At 41.8% G+C, this 18,608-nt stretch overlaps 1 protein-coding gene across 1 annotated transcript; it reads left to right on the forward strand.

The window, feature by feature from the left end:
- Positions 1-809: 809 nt before the first annotated feature.
- Positions 810-17,444, forward strand: LOC310797143 (myosin-7-like; the record flags this gene model as incomplete). The annotated part of the gene is made up of 37 exons (XM_083659453.1): positions 810-1,010; positions 1,105-1,248; positions 1,433-1,589; positions 1,682-1,709; positions 1,795-1,906; positions 2,039-2,131; positions 2,235-2,298; positions 2,507-2,605; positions 2,696-2,799; positions 2,887-3,025; positions 3,871-3,989; positions 4,231-4,380; positions 4,478-4,648; positions 4,740-5,049; positions 5,768-5,838; positions 5,933-6,138; positions 6,274-6,397; positions 6,489-6,625; positions 7,290-7,545; positions 7,635-7,877; positions 8,498-8,674; positions 8,752-8,897; positions 8,991-9,081; positions 9,184-9,573; positions 11,354-11,480; positions 11,582-11,700; positions 11,785-11,981; positions 12,097-12,280; positions 12,374-12,539; positions 12,625-12,749; positions 12,865-13,173; positions 13,251-13,454; positions 13,563-13,859; positions 15,002-15,106; positions 15,222-15,317; positions 15,435-15,569; positions 17,319-17,444. 37 exons carry the CDS (start codon positions 810-812, stop codon positions 17,337-17,339), a joined length of 5,817 nt encoding a protein of 1,938 aa, XP_083515579.1. The 3' UTR covers positions 17,340-17,444.
- Positions 17,445-18,608: the final 1,164 nt, after the last annotated feature.

Genomic DNA, 18,608 nt, shown 5'->3' on the forward strand with positions numbered 1-18,608 from the left:
AATAATTAAAGTAATTGTTGCACATGCAGTAGTACGCTGATGAAATGAGCTGGAACGCATGAACAGTGTTGATATACCAAGGGGGCTCCTTGTGCTATGTGACCTATAATGGTCCAGCAATGAGTCTGCCTTTGTTTCATGATAAGATGATCATCACTAAAATAGAATAGAATAGAATAGAATAGAATAGAATAGAATAGAATAGAATAGAATAGAATAGAATAGAACTTTAATTGCCACACGACCAGGGCCGGTGGTAATTGTTTTAGGTACATACAGAATGTAAAAAAGACACTGCATCATACTGTAGTTGCATCACATAAAGTGCATCACAATAAAGTGCATACAGACATCACCCAGTAACAGTGCAATTACAGCAAACAACAACCATTTAGACAACACCATTGACGAGACACACATAAAACCAGTATGCACAGTGCAGCAAGTCCTTATGGTTAACGGAGGGAGTTGAGTGTTCTTATTGCTGTGGGGAAAAAGCTGTTTTTAAAACGGGTGGATTTTGTGGCAAGTGACCTCCCAGAGGGGAGAGTCTGGAAGAGCTGGTTTGCAGGATGCGAGGTCTGAGACGATCTTTTTTGCCCGTTTTGAAACACGCTGAAGGTAAATGGATCCGATTGAGGGGAGCCAGAACTGGTGATTTTGGAGGACTTAGACACAATGCACTGTAATTTCCTCTGTGAGTGACTGTCGGTGGTTGTGTCCGTTTGACTGTCAGTGCTAATGCTAACGGTTTTGTTTCATGATCATCACTAAAGCTAACGATTTGTAAACCCTGAACAGGTTGAAAGATGGGTGACGCTCACATGGCAGCTTTTGGGCCTGCTGCTTCCTATCTGAGGAAGTCGGACAGGGAGCGTCTGGAGGCCCAGACTCGACCCTTTGACATGAAGAAGGCCTGCTTCGTTCCCGACACTGTGGTGGAGTTCGTCAAGGCTTCCATCACCAGTCGCGACGGTGACCAAGTCACTGTTGACACTGAATTTGGAAAGGTAGATACGAAGATATGGATTTTATAGAATAGCGCTCATTTACATGCACAATGTTTTTGGTCAATGTTGTGTCTTTTGTCTCGTTACTTTTCAGACGGTGACAGTGAAAGACTGTGACGTTCACCCTCAGAATCCACCAAAGTTTGACAAAATTGAAGACATGGCGATGTTCACCTTCCTTCATGAGCCCGCCGTCCTGTTTAACCTCAAAGAGCGTTATGCAGCATGGATGATCTATGTGAGTGATCACTTTATGACTTTCACAAACATTTGGAGATGAACTAAGGACTATAATCCTTCATCTGCATTATCTTACTATGCCCTGTTTCAACTAGCGAAGAAATGCCCATTTAAGTTCTGTTGTGACCAAATAAGATTAATCCTAAGTATTATGCTTCTTTTTTCTCTCTCGGTCTCTATAGACCTACTCTGGGCTGTTCTGTGTGACTGTCAACCCCTACAAGTCGCTGCCAGTCTACAACAAAGAGGTGGTTGTTGCCTACAGAGGGAAGAAGAGGGCTGAAGCTCCTCCTCACATCTTCTCCATCTCTGACAACGCCTACCAGTACATGTTGTCAGGTACACAATCTACTAGCCTTTCATTCTCGTATCAATCATGTCACTATACCACCATTTGTTAGTGATATTTTGAATATTTCTCTTGCTCACAGACAGAGAAAACCAGTCTATCCTCATCACGTGAGTCACCCAGCCAACAAATGTCTGTTGAATAGTGAAGGATCATTGATCTTTGCCTAAAACTTTTTATTTCTTCTGCATCCAGTGGAGAATCTGGTGCTGGAAAGACTGTCAACACCAAGCGTGTCATTCAGTACTTTGCCAGCATTGCTGCTGCGCCAGGTGTTGGGAAGAAAGACGCAGCTTCTGAGAAGAAGGTTTGTACTGTGCAATATGACTATTCTACAATCAAGATAATAATAAATGACAATTCAATTAAAAATGGTGAAACAAAGTATGTGGCGTTACGCTCGGTATGTAAACTGTGTGTGTGAATTTGACATAAACAGGGAACCCTGGAGGATCAAATCATTCAGGCTAACCCAGCTTTGGAGGCCTTTGGTAACGCCAAGACCATCAGGAATGACAACTCCTCTAGATTTGTGAGTGTCTGTGATTTCAAAGATGCAAAATGAGAGTAATTAAATTAATTGCTCAATTAAAATTCATCAACTGGACTCAAATGAGTTGCTATTTTCCTCTTAGGGTAAATTTATCCGCATTCATTTTGATAACCGAGGAAAACTGGCCTCCGCTGATATTGAAACCTGTAAGTAATGTTGACTACCTATAACAAAGTAGATTATATTATTAAAAGCTGACCAAAGTCTTGAAAGACTTGAAAGAGACACTAGCAATTTTGCAAACCTTCTGAAGTTGTACACAACATTTCTTTTATAGGATCACTAGAAAAAGGTCATGTCTGACACTTTAAAAATCCAATATAGCACAGTAACAGCAACGTATTCTTCTAACAGACCTTCTGGAAAAGTCTCGTGTGACCTTCCAGCTCAAAGCTGAGAGGGACTACCACATCTTCTACCAGATCCTGTCTCAGAAAAAGCCTGAACTTCTAGGTGAGAGATACACATCTGTAGGGCCATTACGAGTAGAGGCATCACTATCATTTTAAAGATATATTGACTGTTTTTTCAACTCCTCCTTAGAAATGTTGCTCATCACCAACAACCCGTACGACTACGCCTTCATCTCCCAAGGAGAGACGACAGTAGCCTCCATCAATGATGCTGACGAGCTGATGGCAACTGATGTGAGCTGAATCTTCAATCTCCAATTATACATCGATTCATCTTCAAATTACAAAGTGCCAGAATTGATCCAATAACATGTTATTCAGGATGCCTTTGATGTGCTGGGCTTCACTCAAGAAGAGAAGAACAGCATCTACAAGATGACTGGTGCCATCATGCATCACGGCAACATGAGGTTCAAGCAGAAGCAGCGTGAAGAGCAAGCAGAGGCTGACGGCACTGAGGGTGAGAGATGTTGTGAGATCCAACACTTGGCAACATTTTGAGGTACCAACTGAGGCTGGAAAAAGTAGTTCATTTTATTTTGGCCCTTGGTCTTGGAAGGACCTGCAGACTCGTCTGAAATTAGTCTCCCTCGGCCCTTTGTCCAATTTTAAACAAATGATCTGAAATGCACAAGCTGCTCTTGTCACAATGCATACAGTAACTATTTTGTCATGTTCCTCTTTCTGATGTATTTTGTTCTTTTGACTATTGTGACATGACAATTTGTTTTGCTCTGTGACTGTGATTGTTGCGTGCGCTTTGTCACATCCGTGCACCTTGGTATTCCGTTGTGTGTCATGCCTACTGCATCCTGAGATTTGCAGAGGGCCTTGATTGCAATTTTAGAATATACACTTCTGATATGTAGATGGTAGTTTTCGCTTTACTCTTTTATTGTATTGTATTGTTGTTTGTATTATTGTTTTGTTGATTTGATTTGATTAGATTTGATTAGATTTGACAGTTACAAATTGAAATACAATATACTGAACAAAGTACAGACACGGATCTCAAAGAATAACATCAAGGATAACCCAAAGGCATGTTTCTTACATGTTAATGTGTACAATCCGACGTGTAACTTTGCTGCCTTCTTGGCCAGGTCACAATTGTAAAGGAGGTTTTATATCTTCATTTTTTTGTATCTGGTTAAGTAAAGGTTAAATAAAATAAACAATGTATGTATGAAGCAAAGCAACAAGAACCACTGCTACAGAGAAAAGGAGAGTGAGGGACAAAGGGATTATGCAGGCCTTTGAAAGGCATTGATAATCAAATCACTAAGATCATATCTTTTTCCTCAGTTGCTGACAAAGTTGCATATCTGATGTGCCTGAATTCTGCTGATCTCATCAAGTGTCTCTGTCACCCAAGAGTCAAAGTGGGCAATGAGTGGGTCACCAAGGGTCAAACTGTAGCCCAGGTGAGTGGGTCACCAAGGGTCAAACTGTAGCCCAGGTGAGTGGGTCACCAAGGGTCAAACTGTAGCCCAGGTAAGACAAAAAATAAGTCTGTTCAGCAAGTAAGACTCACAGATAATTAAAAAAATATTAGTGTAGGTGCATCAGAGTAAACTATACCCTATAATGTAGATTCTATTTTATAGAGTACAATAAGTCTGAAAAAGGTTCTGTAAGTTTTTTTCCGTGTATTTTCCTTGATAGGTGACCTATGCTGTCGGTGCACTCTCTAAGTCAGTGTATGAGAGGATGTTCCTGTGGATGGTGGTGAGAATCAATGTATCCCTGGAGACCAAGCAGCCTCGCCAGTACTTCATTGGGGTACTGGACATTGCTGGGTTTGAGATCTTTGAGGTAAGTTTGGAAATAACGTCTCCCCTATGTGCCCTAGTCCACATACTTTACAATAAGTAGGAACAGCCTGAACATGCTGTCGACCATGTGATTACAGTACAACACCTTTGAGCAGCTCTGCATCAACTTCACCAATGAAAAACTGCAACAGTTTTTCAACCACCACATGTTTGTTCTGGAGCAAGAAGAGTACAAGAAAGAGGGCATTGAATGGACTTTCATAGACTTTGGTATGGACTTGCAGGCCTGTATTGACCTGATTGAAAAGGTGAGATATTGAGATGATTTAGGAAAAAAATATAGATATAATCAAGATACATGACCTATTCTACTGAATGCCTTTATGTTCTTCTCCTCAGCCCATGGGTATCATGTCCATCCTTGAAGAGGAGTGCATGTTCCCCAAGGCCAGTGATGCCACCTTTAAAGCAAAGCTATATGACAACCACCTGGGGAAATCCAACAACTTCCAGAAGCCCAGGATGATCAAGGGGAAACCAGAGGCCCATTTCTCCCTGGTTCACTATGCTGGCACTGTTGATTACAACATCAACAACTGGCTGGTGAAGAACAAGGATCCCCTAAATGAGACTGTTGTTGGACTTTACCAAAAGTCTACTCTTAAGATGTTAGCTCATCTCTTTGCAAATTATTCCGGGGCTGATTCAGGTTTGTTTTTGTTTTTTTCAAGGGACTGGTGTTTTCGTTAAATCTGATCAAAAAAGTTTGTAAAGTACATATTTATTGTATATTTGTCTTATAATTTATATGTTATGGTAAAGGTTGAAACAGACCGGTAAATCTGTACATTTCCCAGTCGATGGATAAAAAAGGAAATAAGGACCCACCAGAGAGCGGTCCATCAGATGAGAGCAGTCCGTCAGATGAGAGCAGTCCGTCAGATGAGAACGGTCCATCTGACGGACCGCTCTCATCTGATGGACCGCTCTCATCTGATGGACCGCTCTGGTGGGTGTCACCATGCTTATTTGCCTTTTTCATCTGTCTGCTGGGAAATGTACCGATTTTTCAACATTGACCATAACATAAGTATTTATACCGTATATATTATTAATTTACCATAACAGAAGTATTTATACTGTATATATTATTCATTTACCATAGCATAAGTATTTATACTGTATATATTATTAATTTACCATAACGTAAGTATTTATACTGTATATATTATTCATTTACCATAACATAAGTATTTATACTGTATATATTATTCATTTACCATAACATAAGTATTTATACTGTATATATTATTCATTTTGTCTATGCTGGGGCAGAATCAGGTACCCTGGAGTGAATATTTTGTTTGGAGATTACAACAATTATTTTGTCTCTAAGGTTCTAAGTTTGCATCATTTTTCCTGAACAGCCGATAGCGGTGCCAAAAAAGAGAAGAAGAAGAAGGGATCATCTTTCCAAACCGTGTCTGCTTTACATCGGGTATATAGCTACTTTGATCCCTGGGTATGCTATTTCACACATAGAAAGACAGCAGTACACACATACTAATAGTACATATTCTACCATATAATAGGAGAACCTGAACAAGCTGATGACCAACCTGAGGTCTACTCACCCTCACTTTGTCCGCTGCATCATCCCCAATGAGACCAAGAATCCTGGGGCCATGGAGAACCCTCTGGTGATGCACCAGCTACGCTGCAACGGTGTTCTGGAAGGCATCAGGATCTGCAGAAAGGGCTTCCCCAACAGGATCCTCTATGGAGATTTCAAACAGAGGTGATTGTCAGAGACAGTATGTCCACATTTAGTGAAGGAGTTGGATGTTTTGGAGGTACAATACATGTTTTGGTAGTGTAGTCATTCTACAAGACTTAAATAAAATTGAAATTATCTTTCATACACATCACAAAGATACCGCATTTTGAACCCGAGTGCCATCCCTGAGGGACAGTTCATTGATAACAAGAAGGCGTCAGAGAAACTTCTGGGCTCCCTGGAACTAGATCATAACCAGTACAGATTTGGACACACCAAGGTTAGTATGGTGGGACTGGTGAATAAATGAGATTTTTTTAAATAAAGTATATATATAATTACTATTCATCTGATCTGTGCTTATAAATCAGGTGTTCTTCAAAGCTGGGCTTTTGGGTCTGCTAGAGGAGATGCGAGATGACCGATTAAGTTTAATCATAACCAGGCTCCAGGCAAGGTCACGAGGTCTTCTAGCAAGAATTGAGTTTCAGAAGATTCTGGAACGTCGGTAAGTGTTCAAGTCAATCAATATCAAATTAGTAGAATGAATATTATCAATAATAAATTAGTATTACATAGGCATCATTGTTATAAATATAGGTCAGTGATAGGCATAGGCATCTGGATGGATAACATTTCTCCTAGAATTCTTAAATCATTTCACAAAAGTTTGTTTCTAGAAATGTAAAAGTTCTAAAATCTACACTCTCGATTTTCATGGGAGTCTCCCTGTTGTTAACCCTTTCTCCTGTTGTGATCCCGTTTGGTCATTTCTCCTGTCAATCTGCCGATTTCAATCAAATGGCTGTAGTGGGCTCAGTTTTAAAGCCAGAGTGAAGTATCATATGAAATTAGCTGACCTAAGGCAGTGGGTCCCAAACCTTTTTGGCTTCAGTACCCCCTTTCCCTGATTTATGAATCCAAGTACCCCCTTTTCCCCAACTACAACATTTTGCTCAGAAAACTACAAGAGAAAACTATAGCATATGATGCAATGAGTGAATGATAACCCACCTTTTGAAGAATATAACAAATTGCAAAATAAGAAATGGAGTGAAAGAGTTGGTAGTCCCAGTTTGGGAACCACTGACAGGCTAGAAAAATTGATTCATAAACACAAAATTTGTCTCAGAGAAATCACAACAACATAATTACGAATCGATTGTCCACAGGGATGCAGTACTGGTGATCCAGTGGAACATCCGTGCCTTCATGGGGGTCAAGAATTGGCCCTGGATGAAGATGTACTTCAAGATCAAACCTCTGTTGAAGTCAGCAGAGACTGAGAAGGAGATGGCCAACATGAAGGAAGAATTCCTCAAGTTGAAAGAAGCTTATGCAAAGTCTGAGGCTCGGAGGAAGGAACTAGAGGAGAAAATGGTCACTCTTCTCCAGGAAAAGAATGACCTGCAGCTCCAAGTTCAGGCTGTATGTTAAAAATGATTCAACATTGCAACTACAACTAATTACAACATTATCGAGTCTGTTAACATACTGCATGTTTTCACTTATAACAGGAGCAAGATAATCTCTGTGATGCTGAAGAAAGATGTGAGGGGCTGATCAAAAACAAAATTCAGATGGAAGCAAAATCCAAAGAGCTGACGGAGAGACTTGAAGATGAGGAGGAGATGAATGCTGAACTGACTGCTAAGAAGAGGAAGCTGGAGGATGAGTGTTCTGAGTTGAAAAAAGACATTGATGACTTGGAGTTAACTCTGGCTAAGGTGGAGAAAGAGAAGCATGCCATTGAGAACAAGGTACTGTAAACAGAAAAAAATCACTTTGTATGTCCAAAATAACTGTAATCAAGCTGTTTTATTAAATCCTTGATAAACATGCCTGTGGCCATAGGTGAAGAACCCAGTGTTTCCCCTACCATTCTACAGAAAAAAAAATCTTTTTTTTTTTTTTTACATGTTTTTTTCCTGCTCTCCCCAAAATTTCAATAAACCTTTATGGCATATTATTACAATACAACAACACTGGTGTTGACAGTGAACAGTAAGAGAAGATGTCAAATCATTCAAAACAATAATCATTTTGCTTTTAGGAGCATTGTGCCAGCGTGCAGCGCTGTTCCAAAACGTGTCAATATGTGTCATTGCCTGGGAAACACACATCCCATAATACAACTGTTCACATCGCATCCCATAATAGTATGATGATACTTGGGATGCCATTGTGAACATAGATGCAAACAGGTTAGCTCAAAGTTTAGCGTGGCCAGCGAGGGCCCCCACCGTTGCGGTTGGGGTACGTTTCGAAATCCCTCCAGGCCTGAACATTTTTCTAGGGGAAACACTGAGAACCTGGTTGAAGAAATGGCTTCTGTACAGATGTTTTATTAAATCCTTGATAAACATGCCTGTGGCCATAGGTGAAGAACCTGGTTGAGGAAATGGCTTCTCTGGATGAAATCATCGCCAAGCTGACCAAGGAGAAGAAGGCCTTACAGGAAGCTCATCAGCAAACACTGGATGACCTGCAGAGTGAAGAAGACAAAGTCAACACTCTGACCAAGGCCAAGGCTAAGCTGGAGCAGCAAGTGGATGACGTAAGGATATAATTGTTGAGACTGTGTTGTGTATGAATAATTTACAATCCAAAGATTGTCATTATCACCCACCACAGCTTGAAGGGTCCCTTGAGCAAGAGAAGAAAATCCGAATGGAGCTTGAGAGAGCAAAGAGGAAGCTTGAAGGAGACCTGAAGTTGGCCCAAGAGAGTCTCATGGACCTGGAAAATGACAAGCAACAACTTGAAGAGAAGCTGAAGAAGTAATGATAATAATAATAACAACAATAATAAATAATGAATAACCTCATTACACCATTAACATGTAACAAACTATGACATTTGGTTATCCATAGGAAAGATTTTGAAATCAGCCACCTTACTGCGAAAATAGAAGATGAACAGGCAATGAGTGCCCAACTCCAGAAAAAATTGAAGGAGTTGCAGGTAATATACATTAAATGAGTCAAAATAAGTTAAATAAGGTCAAAGTATACATATCTGACATATGCTTAAGACAACCATTGAGAATATTTTCTTGTGATCTAGGCTCGCATTGAGGAGCTGGAAGAGGAGCTTGAGGCAGAGCGAGCTGCCCGAGCCAGGGTGGAGAAGCAGAGAGCAGACTTAACCAGAGAGCTGGAGGAAATCAGCGAGAGGCTGGAGGAGGCTGGTGGAGCAACATCTGCCCAGATAGAGATGAACAAGAAGAGGGAGGCTGAATTCCAGAAACTCCGCAGAGACCTTGAAGAGGCCACTCTGCAGCACGAAGCGACTTCTGCTACGCTCAGGAAGAAACAAGCCGACAGTGTTGCTGACCTGGGCGAGCAGATTGACAACCTGCAGAGGGTCAAGCAGAAACTGGAGAAGGAGAAGAGTGAGCTCAGACTGGAGCTGGATGATGTGGTCTCCAACATGGAACATGTTGCCAAGGCTAAGGTGACTTTTCATGTCTTTTATGTTGTACTACTCATTCTTTCACTTACATGTTTTGTTTCTTCAGCACAAAAACCAAAGTAATGTCTACTCAATTTAAAGGTCCTATCCGTAAGTTGTAACTATTACTGACACCGGTGGCCGTCAGAGTAACTGCAGGCAGCGTGTGAACGAGCGGGCACCATACTCGCACAAGCAGCTGCCTGGAAAAACCGCAGAGACTGTTGGTTGCTTTGTAACGTTAACTCATAAAAGTCACTTGAAAACGGCAACCTGGGCAATTTATCGGTCAGAACAGCCTCAAGATGCCCAGGAAGGATTCTGGATGAATTATCGGACGATATTGTGTCTGGGGTCGTGTTTTGGCTTACATTGGCTGCGGGGAAATGGATAAGGATATTCACGTTACCGTGAGCCAGGAACTACCCTGCTTCCCCTGTAGTAGCCTAATGCCTGGAGTTGACCAAACTGAACAATCAAACAATGATTCATAAGCATAACAGTAATGTTAGGCATATTTACGACTGTTTTATTCATTATCCACACAAGACGGTAACGTTATTAGTGGAGCTCGGTGGTAATTTCTATAAATGTAAATCAATATAAGTTAGCCGCGATTAGCATCAAGCTAACGTTATACTAATCAATGTGCAGTCCCACTGCAGCTAACTGCAGCCAACTGCAGTCAGAGGCAGAGCCTTCTCCCCGGAACCGTCTAATAGTTGACCAAACTGAACAAACAATGTAGGCCTACCATAATAAGCATAACAGAAAGTAACGTTAGACATATTTACGACTGTTACCTTCATTATCAACACAAGACGGTAATGTTATTAGTGGGGCTGGTGGTAATTTCTATAAATATACGCTAGCTAAATCTATTAGTTAGCCGCGTATAGCATCAAGCTAATGTTATAATATTGTGCAGTCTCACTGCAGCTAACTGCAGTCAGACTCAGAGCCTTCTTCCCCGGTACCATATAATAGTTTACCAAACTGAACAGCCAAACAATATTCCATAAGCATAACAGTAACATTAGGCATATTTACGACTGTTACATTCATTATCAACACAAGACGGTAACGTTATTAGTGGGGCTGGGTCTATAAATATAGCTAAATCTATTAGTTAGCCGTGTATAGCATCAAGCTAATGTTATAATAGGCAGTCTCACCACCACAGCTAACTGCAGTCAAACAATAATGTTCCATGACATAAGCATAACGGTAGTAATGTTAGGCATATTTGTGACTGTTGCATTACTTCACTCTATGTTTCCCCCCGATGTCGGTCACATTGCTGCTGTCTGGCCAGATGGGCATCACTAGATAAATATTTATTTATTTTTGTTTGTATGTGTACTTTTTGCTGTGTTGTTAGCTTTTGCTGGCAGCTAGCGACGAACGTAACGTTAGCAACTTCCTGTTAGCCGTCTTCTTCGTTGGTATTTCCGTCGGAGCCATGAGGACAAGAAGCAGGCTCGTGAACGCGCAGAACGTCACATCCGCCAAATTTGCCGGGAAAGTATAACCCGTGGCCAGCATGAAAATCCTGCAATATCTTTGCAATGGGTGAACGCAGAGAGACGCGGCTGGACTCGTTTTTTTTGTTCCGGAACGGCGCATTCACTCATTGGTAATAGAAAACACATTGTGAACATTTGTTTTCCGGCCAAACTTACGGAGAGGACCTTTACATTTTTAATACTTACGTTTTATTAAGCCAATACCGCTCTGCAGTGGTTTCTGTGCCAGTACTGAACTACTAGGCTTTCTGTTTCAGTGTCATTTGGAGAAAATGTGCAGGACACTGGAAGACCAGATGAATGAATACAAAACAAAAGCTGAGGAGGGACAGCGTACCATCAATGACTTCACCATGCAGAAAGCAAAGCTTCAAACTGAGAATGGTATGCCTGTTTTATTTAGCAAGCATGAACAGTTAATTTCATTAACAGAGACGTTAGTCTTGAAATCTTGAAGGACTAATTTTAATTTTACATCAAATCAGGTGAACTTTCACGGCAGCTTGAAGAAAAAGACTCCCTGGTGTCTCAACTTACAAGAGGAAAACTGTCCTACTCTCAACAGATTGAAGACCTCAAAAGACAACTGGAGGAGGAAGTGAAGGTAGCAACCAAATAACAGCGAGAATGTATCTGGTAAAGATTAAATGTTGATACATGAGATGAACAAAGCTTACTTTAATTTCAGGCAAAGAATGCATTGGCCCATGCAGTTCAGTCTTCTCGCCATGACTGTGACCTGCTGAGGGAGCAGTATGAGGAGGAACAGGAGGCCAAGGCTGAACTGCAGCGTGGTATGTCCAAGGCTAATTCTGAGGTGGCTCAGTGGAGAACCAAGTACGAAACTGATGCCATCCAGAGGACCGAGGAACTGGAGGAGGCCAAGTGAGGGACAATTGATTATACACATTTTGTAAAGGCTTACATGAACTACTCTGCATACTACAGTACAGCAGCAAACCAACCTACTGTAAATAAATTATATTCATTGATAATCCAGAAAGAAGCTGGCTCAGCGTCTCCAGGATGCTGAGGAAGCTGTTGAAGCAGTGAATGCAAAATGTTCCTCTCTGGAGAAGAGCAAACACAGGCTGCAGAATGAGATTGAAGATCTCATGGTGGATGTGGAGAGGTCTAATGCTGCTGCTGCTGCTCTAGACAAGAAGCAAAGGAACTTTGACAAGGTGACTACTACTATACTCAATTCAATTTCTTACAAAGTATTTCAGTGCAGGTAAAAGGTGAATGTTTTATTCACAATGGCTACCATCTTTCAGGTCTTGGCAGAGTGGAAGCAGAAGTATGAGGAGTCTCAAACAGAGTTGGAGAGCTCCCAGAAGGAGGCCAGGTCTCTGAGCACAGAGCTTTTCAAACTGAAGAACGCCTATGAAGAATCTCTAGACCATCTGGAGACCATGAAAAGAGAAAACAAGAATCTCCAAGGTAAGGAACTACAACTGTATTAAAGAGCTTATTCAAAGCATTTTCTCATGAAAATATATTTATAATTTTAAATGTTGATCCTCAGAGGAAATATCCGACCTCACTGAGCAAATTGCTGAAGGTGGAAAGAATATTCATGAGCTTGAGAAGATTCGAAAACAATTGGAGCAAGAGAAGTCTGAGATTCAAGCAGCTCTCGAGGAAATAGAGGTATGTTGTGCCTTCTGATGACCGACCTCATGAACTTGAATGCGTATCTGTGATTGGTTAAAAGCAGTTGAAATTCCATTACATACTCTTGACAACATATTTTTTCTCATTCTAGGCCACACTGGAGCATGAGGAATCAAAGAACCTCAGAGCCCAGCTTGAGTTCAATCAGGTGAAAGCTGATATTGAGCGCAAGCTGGCCGAGAAAGAGGAGGAAATGGAGCAAGCAAAGAGGAACCAACAGAGAATTGTGGATACTCTTCAGAGCTCTCTTGATGCAGAGATTCGTAGCAGAAATGAGGCCCTCCGCCTGAAGAAGAAGATGGAGGGAGACCTCAATGAGATGGAAATCCAGCTAAGCCAGGCCAACAGGCAGGCAGCTGAGGCCCAGAAACAACTCAAGTCTGTTCATGCTCATCTAAAGGTATGGACATTGATTAAAAAAAGAAAAGTTGTGATGTATTATCCTATTACAATACATCTAAATGTTTAATCTTCCAGGATGCTCAAATTCAACTTGATGACTCTCTTCGAGCCAATGATGATCTTAGGGAGAACATTGCCATGGTTGAGAGACGCAACAACCTGATGCAAGCTGAACTGGAGGAACTGAGGTCTGCTTTAGAGCAAACTGAGAGAGCACGCAAACTTGCTGAGCAAGAGCTTCTGGATGTTAGTGAGAGGGTGCAGCTACTGCACTCACAGGTAATATATAGTGATTATGTAGCCTATTAGTTTCAGCAAGGTTGTTTCATATTCACTATTTTCACATCAAAGACAAATTCTACAATCCTTTATTTAATGTGAAATCAGAACACCAGCCTGATAAACACTAAGAAGAAGCTGGAGGCCGACTCAGCCCAGCTTCAGTCTGAAGTGGAGGAAGCAGTGCAGGAGTGCAGAAATGCTGAAGAAAAGGCCAAGAAGGCCATCACTGATGCTAGCATGATGGCAGAGGAGCTGAAGAAAGAGCAGGACACCAGCGCTCACCTGGAGCGTATGAAGAAGAACATGGAGCAAACCATCAAGGACCTGCAACATCGTCTGGATGAGGCTGAACAGATCGCCTTGAAGGGGGGCAAGAAGCAGCTGCAGAAGCTTGAGGCCAGGGTGAGTGTTTCATATGGCTCAGGTAACAATCAGAATCAGAATAACTTTATTGATCCACGAGGGGAAATTGAGTCATGCTACAGTTGCTCTCACTCAAGCATGGAACATTTTAAACATCACACATTATAAGAGGCATAGGAATGTACCATAAACAATAAAATAGAATAAAATAGAAGTTACGTAGCCTATGTACAGTAAAGTGTCACACAATATGTGCCTTCTCCAACAGTCATTCTCGTCGAGTCTACCATTTAGTAGACTCGACGTGGTCCTCTTTCAGAAAGGAATGATATGACTGGACGACGTGGTCCTCTTTCAGAAAGGCGTGCATAGCAACGGTCTGCTATACCTAGCAGTGGTCTGTTATACCTAGCAGCGGTCTGTTATACCTAGCAGCGGTCTGTTATACCTAGCAGCGGTCTGTTATACCTAGCAGTATAACAGACCGTAGAATGCTGTGACTCGAACAATCAGAATCGAGTATTCAATAAAGCGGCGTATAGAGTGCCCTCGGTTGCCATACGAACCAAGGGATTTCATCCGCCATACATTTTTCCATCTACGCTTCGTAAAATGCGTATACAAAGTGTTACTTTGTCAAACCAGAGATGATTCAATATAGAGACAGTGCATTCCAGGCTCCGCCAATAGTAAGACATGGTACTCTACCGGTCTCCTAAATGGGCTTGGTCACCTCTCTTGGTATTTCCGCCGGAGCCATGACGACAAGAGGCAGGCTCGTGAACACGCAGAACGTCACATCCGCCCAATTTGCCGGGAAAGTATAACCCGCGACAAGCATGAAAATCCTGCAATATCTTTGCAATGGGTGAACGCAGAGAGACTGGGCTGGGCTCGTTTTTTAAGTTAAGGAACGGCGCATTCACTCATTGGTAATAGAAAACACTTTGTGAACGTTTATTTTTCGGCCAAACTTACGGAGAGGACCTTTAAGCTAGAGATCCTGAGTTCCCAAAATTCCACACACACCTCACATATTAAACACAAAGCTGCCCCTTGTTAGCTCAATCAAAAAGAGAACAGAAAAAAGAATGAGGACCAGGCAACTGTCGCATCAGGTGTGAAAGGCCCTTTACATCATCTACTGTATTCTGCATCCTTACACTCTCTACATCCTGCAGGTCAAGGAACTGGAAAATGAGGTGGACGCTGAACAGAAAAAGGCCAACGATGCTGTAAAGGGAATAAGAAAGTATGAAAGACGTATCAAAGAGCTCACCTATCAGGTATCTATCAAGTTGGTTGTCAAGTTGGTTGTAAGACTGTTAGATTTAACACGTTTAAGTAAATAACACCTATTTCAGAAACAAAATAATTTGTTTTATTGTTTGTACTATTTAGACAGAGGAGGACCGTAAGAATTTGATCCGTCTTCAAGATCTGGTGGACAAGCTGCAGCTGAAGGTGAAATCCTACAAGAAAGCTGCTGAAGAATCTGTAAGTACTGTTGTCATTCAAATGCCAGACTACCATCGGGCCAATTCAGACTATATTGCATTAGGCAAAACGCATCATGCGGTGCTGAGGAGGAGCTATAATGTGTCTGTTGAACAGGAGGAACAGGCCAACGGCCATCTTACCAAGTTCCGTAAGCTGCAACACGAGCTGGACGAGGCTGAAGAGAGAGCGGACATTGCTGAGTCTCAGGTCAACAAGCTACGTGTCAAGAGCCGTGATGTGGGGTCAAAGGTTGGTATACACATAACTGTTAGCCAGCATACATACAAGAATTGGTGAGTCACATCCAGCAGCTACTCTTCTTAGGACAATTGAGGCATCGGAGAAGCATTCTGCCTAGTCTAGTGCCGTGTCCACCACATAATTCTACCGAAATCAACCACCGATAGTGTGACCTGTTGTAGCTGGGTTTCCATCCAAATGTATCGCAACTTTTAATGGAATTTTCAGAAAGTCGGCAAAAGAAAATGCGAAATAATGCGCTTTTCCATCCACTGCTATTTTGCTAATTATAGAGCTGTCAATCACCTCGTGTTTGAGGCTGTCTGAGCTGCTGATCAGCTGCTAGACTCAATATAGGCTACAGCTCTATTAAACACATCTAACGTTATTCATTTAAAGTTTCTTGATGATCTACAAGTAGACAAAGGTACCATAACGCCATTTCTGAATTACCAGGTGGCGGCTGTAGCTCAGGAGGTAGAGCAGGTCGTCCACTAATCGCTTTGGCTAAAAGAGGTCGGTGGTTTGATTCCCGGCTCCTCCAGTCTGCATGTCGAAGTGTCCTTGGGCAAGACACTGAACCCCAAATTGCTCCCGTTGGTGTGCCAGCACCCTGCGTGGTAGCCTGCCGCCATCGGTGAAGCGCTATATAAATGCAGGCCATTTACCATTTACCATTTACCAGGTGCGACTCCGCAAGCATAAGGTTATAATCCACGGAGCAGATAGTAAGTGAATACAATTTCATTCAATTCTAGAAGTGAGTCGCCTTATATCCGTCTTCTTCTGTTTACCACAGCGGGTATTGTACTGCGTATTTACCATTATTTACCATGTGCAGCCCTATTGTGTAGGTAGGCTACACGGCAGGTCATGTTTTGCAGTGATCAAGGCAAACTGTGTGGTTTTTGAATGGAGAGACAACAGAATATCACTTAATCTGTTTCCACCGCACCTTTCGCATTTTCCTTTTATCGATACACCGACTTTTCCGCCTCCCTCAAGCGTGAAAACTTTTTTGCGATATTTGGAGGTTTTTGCGAATTAGGCAGCGTTTCCACTCCGTTTTTGTATGCGCAAATTAAAATTTCGCATAAAAACAGGTGGATGGAAACCCGACTAATGTCAACACTGCAAACACTATACTTGTCAACTTTCCAGGCATGCTACCATTTCATAGTATTGTATGTGAGACTTACTCCTCTAAATGAAATTGTAGAGCAATTTATCGAATGGATCAAATGGCGATGGGAATTATCTGCGTGTTGTTGGGCGTTGTTGTTCATTTTCTTTTTCTTCCCCCTGTATCTAAACTCCCATTGGCAGTTGACAGTGTGTTTCAGACTTGGCGAGTCTTGTGCAGCTTCACACTAGATGAGCCCCACCAGACTCGGACCATTAAATCAAATATGTTTGGGGGAAAAATCATCCAGAGTCGGCAGTCTTCTTCAGGCTGTTCACACTAAGGAATAGTCTGCACCGACGTTTGGACCAATCAGATAACACCTCCTTAGTTTAAACTCAAGTGTGTGAAAAGAAAAGTGGAATGGGTGTCATAAAATCTTTCTTGATGCGTAGGTTCATCAGGCGTCTTAACAAGGCCTCTTCTTTCACTAGAGCTTGCCAGGGTGTTGGGGATTGTTGCTATGTTAGAGACTACAATACAAGAATCAGTTGACATATGAAAAATAACTAATCCCACTTTTCAATCAACAATACACCTCATTATGCTCTATTTCCCCCCTCCTTATATTTCAGAAAGGACTCGATGAAGAGTGAAGTTCACTGGTGAATTCTCATTTCTGAGCCACCTGCTGTCTTGAGTAATGGTGTCTCCCTAAGCATGCCTGTTGTTCAGTAGAATAAAATGAATCTGCATCTGGAATTGTGTCTTGACTTTTCTTTCAAATGTTCTAAAAGGTAATATAACAAGAATATAAATCACGTGTCTTGCAAATGTGCCGTCTGTATTTTAGATGGACAGGTAGACCGATAAGATGGGTCAGATGGAGCAGCTACATTTAGATTTTAATTACCCACCTGATGATGCTTCTATCCTGTCCACCCACTTGTAAGATGAGCCATCATTTTTAATTGAATACCTAATTAATATTGTCCTCCCACCATATTTACGGCTGCTGGTTAATTTGTTGTCAGATTAAAAATTAGTTTTCAGGATTGCACTGGTTTCACTGTTTTTCTGCTGGAAGAGAAAAAGACACTAGATTTTGCATGGTTTCATGGGAAAGAAATAAGAAAGTAAGAACTATCAGCTCTTGTAGTTAGAGTATCCTTTGTTAGGCTTAATGTCTGTTAATGGTGCTCAACAGAGGTCTTCGGGTATGCCCAAACCCCCGAATACCCGAGGACCCGACCCGGCCGGGTCTCGGGTCCATTCAAAAGAAGTGACTCTGGGTCGGGTCCGGCTCTGTTTGCCATGGGTCTCGGGTCTCTGACAGTGAAATGCCAGGTCCAGTAGGACCCGAGTGGACCTGGTGAGTGGCTTTCACAGCTGTCAATCACCCCTTTTGATATCGTCAAATAACTAATTAAAAACAAACTTATCAGAAAAATGAGCACTTGAACCTACTAGAGGTCTTCTGGTATGCCCGGATAAAATGGATTACATGTATTATCAGATTACTATTCATGCAGGCAGTTGCTTCTCAGGAATGTTTAGATTAGCCTTTATTGTCTCCCTTAGGACAGTGGTTCTCAAATAGGGGTCCGGGGACCCCCAGGGCCAGGGGTCCGTGGCACTTTGCCAGGGGGACCTGGCAAAGGTTTTCAGGAAAATAAAATAAAACTTTTTGTGTGCAAAAGCTTCATAGTTCAACGAAAATATTGTATGCTTTAAATCTAAAATTGTTCATGGATTACATTCTAATCTAACAAACCTATCAATTTAAAAGTCAAGTACGTTACCGTGGAAACAAACAAACATAAGCTTAGCCCAAAATCACAAATCAGAATAAGGGGGTCCCCGGTATATTTTCTATATTTTCTATCCAAGGGGTCCTTGGCTGAAAAACATTTGAGAACCTCTGC

This window comes from Poromitra crassiceps (assembly GCF_964638095.1).
Source record: "Poromitra crassiceps genome assembly, chromosome: 23".
Lineage (NCBI taxonomy): Eukaryota > Metazoa > Chordata > Actinopteri > Beryciformes > Melamphaidae > Poromitra > Poromitra crassiceps.